The sequence below is a fragment of the Corvus hawaiiensis genome, chromosome 3 (assembly GCF_020740725.1).
Source record: "Corvus hawaiiensis isolate bCorHaw1 chromosome 3, bCorHaw1.pri.cur, whole genome shotgun sequence".
NCBI classification, from domain to species: Eukaryota; Metazoa; Chordata; class Aves; order Passeriformes; family Corvidae; genus Corvus; species Corvus hawaiiensis.
In genome coordinates, this window is record NC_063215.1 from 54,321,194 (window position 1) to 54,332,870 (window position 11,677).

The 11,677-nt window shown below is 42.8% G+C and overlaps 1 protein-coding gene across 1 annotated transcript; it reads right to left on the reverse strand.

The window, feature by feature from the left end:
- Positions 1-195: 195 nt before the first annotated feature.
- On the reverse strand, positions 196-9,674 carry HDDC2 (HD domain containing 2). Its single transcript, XM_048296778.1, has 6 exons — positions 9,567-9,674; positions 8,988-9,109; positions 8,002-8,104; positions 5,738-5,806; positions 1,524-1,662; positions 196-332 (listed from the first exon to the last, which is right to left on the reverse strand). Exons 1-6 carry the CDS (start codon positions 9,624-9,626, stop codon positions 238-240), a joined length of 588 nt encoding a protein of 195 aa, XP_048152735.1. The 5' UTR covers positions 9,627-9,674; the 3' UTR covers positions 196-237.
- Between the last annotated feature and the right edge of the window lie 2,003 nt (positions 9,675-11,677).

Sequence of the window (11,677 nt, forward strand, 5' to 3'; positions counted from 1 at the left end):
TTAAAAAGAACGAAAAACCCAAATATACTAATTAATTCTAAGTATTTGTTCCCTGACACAACCGCTGATCTGGGAGGCAGCTACACTACCTGCTCCTCTCTAAGTGGTCCTGGGATTCTCACAGTGAATGCACAGGAAAAAAAATCTGCCAGCAGAATCAGTGACATTATAGGAGGAAAAATAATGACCAGAATATAAACCAAAGTATTTATTATGGCTACAGCATTTAGGAACACCTCAGGAATGTGGATGAGATGTGGCAGCTATTCTTTTTTTCCTTTCTGTATTAATCAGAGATACAAGCTGGAGTATTTCTGGGTGAACAAACTTTCCTGCAAAACAAAAGAAAGGGAAGGTTAATGAAAAATGCTCTCATTTTGCCACGTGTGAAAGGCTGGCATTGGAACGAAAGCAGCAGTGTCACTTTAGGCTCAGAATAAATGTCAAATTATTCTTTTAAGAAAGTGAATGCTCTCAGTTCAATCTAACTATGGAATAAGAGTAGTTACATCCCTTCTCCCCAAAAAACTTGTATTTTGTGCTCTATTAAGACACTTAAGAGCTGAAAAAGGGATGCACCCTGACCAAGATAATCTGATATTACACATTGTGCTACAGGAAACCATTCCTATTACAGGTGCAGTTAGGGTATATGCTGTAGAATCTACTCAAGACACCAGCTCAATTTAAGTTGTTGAGTTCTGGTAGGGGAGCAAAGATGTCAGTTAGAAAATAAAGCAGCCCACCTTTGTCATGTTGTCCTTTTTTTCCTTCACTAATCAAAGTATTAAATTTTCCACAGAGATTATTATTCCCCTGAGGAGTTACCAAAGTATAAACGGGACTTGTCAGAGACTCTGTTTGGTGACTGCTGGTCCTCTTATCCCTAGAATTTGTCCATCCCTAGTTTTTTTACCAGGACAGGATGAGTTAGTTACGGTCCTCCTCTGGTGTTCAACTCCCTTGCCAAAATTATAAAGATGATTATTTTACCTATCTCTGCTTTCAACTACCAGTTTATTTTGCAAAGGATGAAAAGCAGTGGATGGAATAAAAAGTAACACAGTTGCACCTTAACCATTTCACTGAGGTGGTTCTCACAGGAACCCTGGGCTGGTCACACAGCTCATGTGGGGATAACAAATTCTACTTCACTGGTCCCTGAAACATTGATAGAGTAGGAACAAGCTGCTGTCAGAGCATCGGTGAACACTGAAGACTCCTTTATGAACCAACCCTCTGATGTTTCAGGGAGATCCTTATACACATGCAAGTGTAATGAAAGCTGAGCCTCTCTCTAGGTAAAAAGTGACGTAAAAGGAATTTGGCATAAATGAAATTCATGTTTAATACCTACGGATAAATGTCAGGTATGTTCACACTCCATTAAGTTTCCCCAGAAATATTAGGGGACTTGAGCAATGAGTAAAATAACTAGTTGCTCTGAATGTCTGTCAGAAAAAAAAAATCAATTTATATATTTCATTTATGAAAGAGGAAAAAAAGATGTCCAAATGTCATACCAGCAGTTGAATCAAAAAAATCCTGCAGTCTGCCAGGTGTGTTTTCCAACTCTTCGTACTCAAATGCTTGCAGTACCATCTCACACTGATCCAACTCCTTTACAAACCTGGCCTCTGCAGTAGACTGGTTTTCATATTCCTGAAAAGACGTGCAGTTGTAAGAAAATAATTTTGCTACTCTGAAACAGAACATTAAAATCTCTTTTTAGATCTAGAATTTTCTTCAGTAGTACAAGCCACTCCAGAAATATTCAGCGCAGTTACGTCTTTGACTTTGTTTTTACAAACACACTGGTCAGCAAAACCCTTGAAGTATGTGCCAATTTTATATTAAATGCAGTGGGACTAAGAACACAATTCTTTTGCATAATCTAACTCTAAACATACCAATTGTTTCAGCTGAATCAGGGATGATATGGAGGCAACTCTGCATGACACACAAGTTAAATAACAGGTTCCACTTAAAAATATTTTACATATAAAGATTATTTCAGGCCTGGCTAAGGCTATGAATTACCACAGTGTGTGCTTACGCATTGTCACCACCTATTTTTAAGACCTATTTTACACTTTTCTCACCACTTGCTGTTTCTATATGCAGTTGTTCTTTATATTTCTCCTGTGATTCCTGCCTAATCTTTTTGGTCTAATCTGTCTGAGCTGCTTATGTCCTTATGTCTCTCCTAGGAGATAGGAAGGGGAGTGGTTAAAGGGTGTCCTCCCCTTCAGACTTTCAGTCCTTATCTCTCTGCTATCTTTTCCCTCTCTACAGTATCTATTAATCATTGGTATATATTTATGAGTGATTCACATTTCTAGTCAACTTGAACAATTTTGCTGTCATTTGCTTCCATTGATGTCTGCAGACAGGTTTGGCATTTCATTTTCTCTTTTCCAAATCTATTGCACTGTATGTGATGTCTCATCAGCAAGTCTTCCTGACTACTGACTTCCAAAACCAACCCCATAAAGATGTTTTTTTTCTGTGCAGATTACCATCACCTTGATACCATTGGCAGGTCTGACCCCATTCATCATCATCACCACCACCATTAATCACACCAAAGTCTTAAGTACACACTGGGCCCATCTGTGCTCCCAGATCCACAGAATCTGTGGACCATAGCACTTCTGCAGAGAAGAGCAGCACAAGAAGAGATTTTCCTACTGACCACAGAACATGGCATTCCTTTCTGCATCTTAAGACAGCAACTGTGGTGTGAGCGTCATTCACAGTAGTAATATCCTGGCTTTGTAATTCCAGCACAGTGACGCTCAGATAAACGTGACAGTCATTTCCTTGTCTTCCATACTATTAGGAGCTTGTTCTTAGGCTTATTACTTTACCTTTGAAGTCAAAAATCCAGATTTCGATAGCCATGTTGATTCATTTACTATTCTACTGGGATTTCAATGTACTTTGAATTTTCAGTTACATTTTCATAATTATTTTAGTAATAAATTTCATTTCAGTGTTTTCATCTTATTTTTCTCTTTTCAACCTGAGCTTTGTCTCATTTTTAAATTGCTTAAATTCTACATATTTTCTTAAGTCTATTTATTTCTACTCTATTTTTTTATAATCTATTTTGCCGGGTGGAAGAGTCCACCAAAGACAACAAACTCTTGGCAGCACAAAGGAGAACTTCAGGAAAAGAAGTAGGGCTGTTCACCTGTAAAAGTAGGTCCCACCTCCAACAATTAAGTAGGAGTACCAATCTGTTGCCAACCTCTTTGTGCTATACAACCCACCAGATGTTATTCACACCTCAGCTCACATTGCCCTTAAGAAACATCAGCTATTACATGTGCAACTGTGCACAGTGCTGAAACAACCACTGTTTCCTCTCCACAGGTGGTTAAGGCTCTGAAATAACACTATACTTTGGAAAAACACTAGCTGGTCTCTCCAACACCACAGGCCATCTTTTAAAAATCATTCCCATGCTTTTGCACTTGAGAATAAAAAAAGCAGGACAGAGCTGAAATGTGCTGACTCATTTACTTTAATGTTTTTTCAGAAGTATTTGGGATTAAGTTACAAAGTGAAAATGTATCTGAGGGATCTTCCTGCTGCCTCTCTCCCCTACACAACACTGTCCAAAGCAGCAGTCCTTGTAAAGCTGAAAGGCAAAGAGAGACAGAGACACAGGCAGAGCAGTGCAGGAAGGACTTGCTAAGAGTGTCAAGAGATCAGCACTATTCAGCTCTGGTCCATAAGCACCTTCACTCACAAAATCATAGGGAAATGCTTCTGGCTAGCTGAGAGCAGAGTAGCACACCAAGTTATCACAAGCTTCTCATTTTCCATAGCTCTTTTCTCCTTAAGAAACAACTAGTTGTTCCATGTTGGAACCCTGGATTCAGAAAATTTAGGTTTATGGGATACGGTAATATACATGTAACAAGATGGAGTTCTTCTTCTTTCTTCCTTCTTCTTCACAAGCCTGGGTGATCTAGTATTGGTTCAAAAAACCCGCAGTGCAGAACATGAATGATTAGTTACTGGATTTTAAGTAAAAATAAATTAGCTGGCATTCCATAATTGGGTAGTATGGGCTTTAAAAGGCCTTGGAAGGTAGAACTCGGGGGCCATTTCCACCTTGTTAACTTAGAGGCACATTCTGTGCAGCTGTGCCATAGATAAGAAACAATAAACATCTGAGTCAGAAGAAAAGCTCAGCATCTCCTGTGTTTTAATCCAAACTCTGAGTAAAAGAACTTGTAAAGCAAAGGCAAAGAAAAAAGGAACAGAAATGGAAAATTTAATAGTTCCACTTCAAACAACACTAGAGGAATTCCATGTGAATGGTAGATTTTTAGGTTACCCCCTCTGCTATGTGGGTTGCACTCATGCTAATGTATTGCAGACTCAGTGCCAATAAATAATCCTGAAGGTAGAAACAAAGACCAAATTATCAAAAGTGTGCATGTATTAAATTATGGTTACTGAGAATGATGAAAAGCTAACATGCTGAAGAACTGACTCCATACTGAACCAGCTCTTACACAGTCACAGGAGAAGACTGAGACCAGCAAAGAAAAAAAAGTAGTTATACAGCACTAACCTTATCTATCAAAACCTCATTTTCCTCAATTATAACAGTTTCTCAAGGGAGAAGGAACCAGTGCTCCCTAAAAAAATGCACATACATTAATTGCCAGATCTGATGATGTTGATTTACCCTCTTTACCTTAAAATATAGCTCTGAAAGACCATTCCCACTGCCTGTTTCACCACACAACAACAACAGGAAAAAACAAACAAACCGCTAAACCCAAAACAAAACCACAAACAGGGTGTTGCAGCAAAAGGCAGAAATTGGATGCAAATATCTGGAATTTAAATACACTCTAAATGGAAAACAATATGAATACAATATACAGAGTCAGGTCACGGAGTCCAAGAAACATAGAATCCATTGTTTGCAGCAGTATGTGAACGAGAGGTTGTGGATACACTTCCCCTCATGCGACCGTATGTCAGGAGGAGATAAAGCACAGTAATTATAATCTCTAATTGTTTAGAAATAATCTAATCATCCCTCATTTGCAATTATAAAAGTTCTTATCAGTTAACATCATGGGTTCACAGAAAAATGGTTAAATCACCTTCAAACACAAAAGATACTTCCTAATACAAACTTTTAAGGAACCCAAGACCAGAAATCTCTGGTGTTTGTAGAAAAGCGCTGGTTTCTGTCACATTTAAGTTTAAACTTTAGTTAACTTAATCATTTTAATTTACAACTAAGTATCTTGGTCTAATGGGCTTCATTATAAAGAAATGAAAGACACAGAAATTACTTGCATAAAAAGCAGAAAATAATCCACAGCACCCTCACCTCCCATTATTTTTTTTCCTGTATTAAAAACTGCAAATGGCCAGATATGAACAAAAGTGATAATGTAATAAAAAAACCAGATTTATATCCAGAGTAGAGGATAAACCCTTCCTTCAGATGTACAAACCAAGCCCTGGACAGGTTCATCTGGAACTCTGAGAGGCCAGGGCAGAAGCTGGTTATATGGTCCAGGGTTTCTGTTTGAAAAGGATCCTGAAATGACCGTGACTCATACTGGTTATCTTCTAAGCAAGTAAATCGCACTTTCTTGAGGTCAAAATAAGAGATGGCACAGTTTCACAGGTACATGGGAAGAAGAGAATGGGACACCCTGAATTTTAACATGGGATTAAAAAAATGCAAGCTTACTTCCCAGAGTTCATAGATTTCTTTTCCGAGGTCCTCAGATAGAAGCTGGGTCAGTTGTTGCATAGCTGTCTGAAAAAAAAAAAAAAAAGCCATTTACATTTATCTATTTTCTGGGCAACATTTTTATCATTATCTTTTCTGAATAATTATCTAATTGTTACCAAGTTAGCAGAAACATCTACTACACAACATATTATTGTATTGTTTAGGCATGGCAGGAGATGGCTACAGCACTGGCCAACGCCAAGGTGGTGGCACCTCTGGGATAACATATTTAAGGACGGGAAAATCCCTGTGCAACTGCACCCAGAGGGAGAAGCGAGAAGTGAAAGGAAGATCTCTGCAGATAGCAGGGTTAGTGAAGAAGGAGAAGGTGCTTCAGATACCAGAGCAGAGATTCTCCTGCACCCCGTGAGGAAGAGCCCCTGCAGCCCTACAGAGGAGCAGAGATCCACCTGCAGCCCCTGGAGGTCCATGGTGGAGCAGACATCCACCTGGAGCCCATGGAGGATTTGAAGCAGGGGGATGCCCAAAGGAGGCTGTGACCCTGTAGGAAGCCTGCACTGGAGCAGGCTCCTGGCAGAACTTGTGACTCCAGAAATTGTTATGCACATTCTTTGTGTTCTCCCAGCTGATCAGTGTCATTTCTGTGCCATCTCTACTGTTCTCCCAGTAACAGGAAGGGCTGCTTCTGAAACAACCAACATCACAGGCGAGACAAAGATTTTGTGCCATGATTGTTTCACCACTTCAAATTCAGGATGATAGAGTGTCACAATATGATTCCCCATTGCTTGCTACCACTGAAGCATCAAGGTCTCATTCCTTACACCTCTTTCCAGCTCTGGCACTCCTCAGATTTCAAGGTTAGGTGGCTAAAATGACTTACCTGGCAAAAACCTCTACTCCAAACAACACCCTACCTCCTCCAAAAAAAAATCTGAAACTTTTTTTAATCAGGTTTATTTTCTGCTGCCGTAGTGTTGGTGAGACTCACTGGTTAAAGTTACTGCACAAGCAGCAAACTTCAGAGCCAGCCCAACGTCAGCTGTAGAGCAAACAGAAAAAGGGAGAACTCTGCAGTGCAAGCAGAGTGTTGATAACTCACCTCAAGCCACCTCCTGAAGTGGCTACCCATAGTCTATTTTTACTATGAAGTATTTCAGAGTCATCCCAAATGTTTAATGCTTTACTCTCCTTCCCACAAAGTCAACAGCGAAGTCCTCACTGACTGAAATGGGAGCAGAAGGAGCTGCAAATACTTAAGAAAGCTTCTTAAACATATCTAGACATCAAAATATCTTTTTCCTTGCCTAAATTAAAGTAAGAATTCTCTCTAGACTGAAGCTGAAGGCTGATCCTCAGTGACACAACCACCTTTAGAGGCTCCCAGGAAAGAGTTTTCTTCTGTTCAGTGTTTTGAACCTCTTTGAAGAGGGTAACAAAACACTTCAGTGATTATTCCCCTGCCTTTTATGCTTATCTGTTTAAAACTAGGGGCTGGGGGGCCATAACTAAGTCTAGGAGTAAGCTGTTAGCTAAGAAACTGGAAATTAAAGATCTAAGGTGCATTTGGCATTCTTGAAGTACTATCTTTACTGTCTGTAATTTTGGTGTTTTTTTCAATATACTTCCTAGTGTGTTCTTACACTGAACAAAAAAAGCCTCTGAAGAGTTTCTGAGGCATGACATTGCCCTCTAGCTGTGGCTACAGAAGTGGTTTATATTTTCTTCAAATGATGCCACAAACCAAAAACACCAACTGAACAGTTTGGATAAGTGCAAGACCAAAAATAAAGTGTCTCTAGGCATGTGGCACTCAAAGAATCACAACAACAACGAAGACACCTGCATCTGGGGTTCTGTGCAAAAGGTTTAAATAAAGTCTCTGTCAACCTCATGATGTGGCACCACACAAACGATCTGACATGAACTGTCATCCATCCTACTCAGTGCACCTACTCCCTGCTCCTCGCCTCTTGGTAAGGCTGCTGAACATGACTAATTCAGGCTACCAAAACTGCAGCTAGCTGGGGAATAAATGGCCAAGGTGAAGATTACTTCAAAGATTCTTCCATAACCTTGTACTTGGTGACGTTACAGATGCAAAAACCACAATGAGACGGGAAGTCTACTTGGTTGTGGCAGGCTTGTCCAATGCCAATGGCAGTATTAGTATTGCCTAAAGTGTTCCTTCACCACCACCAGAACATGAAAACACATAGAATGCTCTGCAGCTGTGGCTTCACACCTTATGTTCATACCTCTTCTCGCCTGTGTTTCTCCTCTTTTGGGATATTATCTGCAGGAGCAATATCTCCAACAATGCATTCAGCCATATCATGAACCAAAGCTAATCGTATGCATCTGACAAGAAACAGAGACAGAGTAATTAGTTTTTCAGCATTCTAAGTCTAAAACTTATTCAAAATGCTAAGAGACTGCAGAATTTATCCCCCTTCATATACTCTAAAGGTTGGTTGGAGCTTTTCTTAAACTTAATGTAACATTTTTCACTTTTTTGTTAGGGTTGTAGTTTCCACCTAGACATGATTTTGATTTCTGATTTCTAGTCCCTACTGCTTGTAAATGTAGATTTAAGTATAAATACACTGTGTACCAGAGCATAACATTCAAAAGTAATGTACTTAGGTCTTGTACACTTGGCTTTTGGAGATGTTGTGGTAATTAACTACATTATACGCTTCATGTTCTTCCTGCAACAGGTAGAAGGTAATCTGATTGGAGCCATCCCAAATTCAGTATACAATTTGTCACTCACAGCTCTGTAGCTATACCAGTCTATGGCAGAATACTCAGAAAGCCTTCCTTGAGCTTTCTCTGCTATGCCAGAGGAGTTCTGTGGCTCCTTACTGTTGCTGAGTGCTCATTCCGTCTGTCAAAATTCACATGGTCTATCGCTCTGACGTGGCTGTCTATTGCTTCACACTGTTTTTTAACAAGGGTCTTCAGGTTGTTTATTTACTGCCTGAAAGAAGAGCAGCTTCGACCCACTGCACTAAGGACTTGCCTCAGCACTCTCAGTTTAGCAATTAAAGTTTTTAGCCCCTTTCAGTTCTCCAGGTAAACAGGACCCTGCCCACAGGATGCAGGGAAGAGGCAAAAGGCTTTCAAATTCCTTCAGTGTGATTTAAAAGCTCTTACTCGGGACGACAGCTTCTTTTAGCATTTTGTTTGCAGCTCTCCCACAATATTAACCCATGGTTGTGATAACCAGAGGCAGTCTCACCTGTCCTTGTTAAGGTTTTTATCTTCAGTCACCAAAGCCATCATCGCCATCCTGTACATATGATCGGAGACGCTCTCTGGGTTTGCCACGTTCCTGTACACCCATCCTGTCCGCGGTACTCTCTGTGCCAGTGTCACAGAACCACACAATCAATTAGGTCGGAAAAAGCCGCAGAGATCATCAGGTCCAACCTCTGACCGGATACCACCGTATCCACCAGACGATGGCACTGGAAAGGTTAAACCCCCTGCTTTTGCAGGCCCTCCTTTCAGAGACACCGGTGGAAATTCCGCCGCACCGTGACCTCCACGCTCCGGAGAGCTTTGATGCTCCCGGCGAGCCCCTGCCCCGAGGCCCAGCCCGGGCCCCCCAAGGCAGGAGCACGGCCCAGCCGCAGCCCCGGCCCCGCCGGCCGCGCTGCGCTGGCACAACCGAGCGGAAGCCGCGGCTGACGCCGGCCTCTGCCCGCCGCGGCCACGCTGCCAGCCCGGGGACAGCGGGGGAACCCGGCCCAGCGCCCCGGCCCGGCCCCAGCCCCCGCGGCCGCCCCGCCGCGCCGGGCCCTTGCCCCGCGCCCACCTTGAGCTGGCCCAGCAGCCGCAGGAAGGGCAGCAGCCCGGCCCCGCCGCCCGCCGCCATCGGCCGCCGGCAGCACGGCTTCCGCCGCGGCTCCTCCTCCCCCGGCCGGGGCGGGAGGCGGCGGTTCCCACCCCGTGCCCGCGGGAACCCGTCCGCAGCCAGGCCCTGGTGCTGGGCGGGGAAAGTGGCAGTGCGGGGCGGGACCGCGTCCCCAAAGCTCTGGCTCTCGGAGGATTCCTTACCCGCGAAAAAGAGCAGCAGAGACTGTGACTGCAACGAGAAAAGCAGCAAAGAAGCCGGGCTGCTCACGGGCATGAGCGCTGTGGAGTAGAGAGGGGAAGGAAAAGTGGCAAGCGTGTCCTCTGCTCTCTTCCGGGGGGTTCAGCAGGGAGGAGGCAAAAGCAGCCTCGAAGGCAGGAATAGTTCATACTGCAGTCAAAACTGAGCATCTCGGTGACCTTACCATGCCAAGAAAACCCCAGTGCAAACTCATGTTACTGCTCAGAGAGGAGCGGATAGTTATCAGGGTTGCTGATGAGTTTTAAATTATTCTGTGGAGCCTCCCAGCATCTTGCTACAAACACATCCATCACTTGTATGAGTTGAATAAATAACACAAGTGACATACCTGGCAACTGGTGGATTTTCAAAATACATTGCATTTCTTTGCTACTTCTATGTTGCCAACTGAAATAGTGGGTAATGGTTTAAATGTGGCGATGGAATAGTCTGTTTTCAGGAGAGAATATCTGCAGTTTTGCCAGCTATCAACAGATGGCAGAGTATTTTCATTTATTTTTGTGCATATATTTAAGCTCCTAAATTAATAATGAAGCCTAGACAACATTTTAGTGACCATTTTAAGGCTGTCTTCTCACAATAAACAAGAATCCTAGACCAGGAAAGTCATCACCTTTACACCTGTGTACACAGTCATAAACGCACTGGCTGTTGCAGTACAGCTTTCCTGGTTGAAGTGAATCACATCTGTTGCAGATTGTCTTGACAGCTCTTGAAAACATCCACAATAAAAATTTCATACTTTGTCCAGGCTGCCTGCCTTCCACATAAATAGTCTGTTTCCTAATGTCCTCTTTGGACCTCCTTGTGCCCATAGTTTCATGTTGTATTGTGTGCCACGACCACAGGAAATTGAGCTCTGCCAGATTTGTAATCCCCCTTAGAGCAGCTGCAGGGTGCTGTTTTATGGGCCCTTGTGCTCGTCAACAGGCAGGGCAGGCCTGGCATACCTCAACACCTCCTTCAAGGTGATGTGGTTTAAATCCCATTTGTCTTGGTAGCCTTCACTGGAGGTACCCTGTCTTGGTCTGAGAAAGCACCAAAGTGGGCCCTGTGTCCAGCCAGCGCCTCACCAACACTAAGCAAAGGGGGATAGGAACTTTCCTCAGCATGCTGGCTGTACTCCTGATGTAGGCTACTGTGTGATTTCCCCCTCTTTGGGATGAGAGCACACTTTGTGCTTATGTTGGACTTGGCTTTCACATAACCCCAGGTCCTTTCTGACAAAGCTGCTAGACAGCCTGTTTCTTAACAGCCTGTTTCTTCGCAGTTGGTACTAACCCTTTTTAGATCCAGAACTGAGCATTTATCCTTGTGGTTCTCTGTGTTAAACATGTTGAAATTTCTGCCAGCCCAGTCCAGAAGCTTCCTAAAGTCCCTTACAGCTTAAGCTCTACCATTTAGTGTGTCAGCCATCCCTTCTAACTTAGTGTTACCTTAAAATAGCCCAAGAGTGCATCCTGTCCCATGGTCCAGGTTTTTAATAAGACAATGCTCCATATGGACTCTAGTATCAAACCCTAGAGTACTCAACTTGTTTTGGGCCTTCAGACGCATAGCCAAGCCACCAGTGCCACCCACTGAGCCTGTCAGCCTTGGCAGTTTTCAATGCACCTATTAGACAGCTTGTTCATGCCATAGTTCATCAGTTTTTGAGTGAAAGTGCTGCAGGAAATAATTTCAACCACTGTAATGAAGTGAAGATTGTGTCCTCTGCTCCATCCTTGTCCACGGTAGCAATCAGATTGGCCAAGTGTGATTTGTTCTTCATAAATCAGTGCCAGCTGTTCTTGACTGCCTTCTTGTCCTTT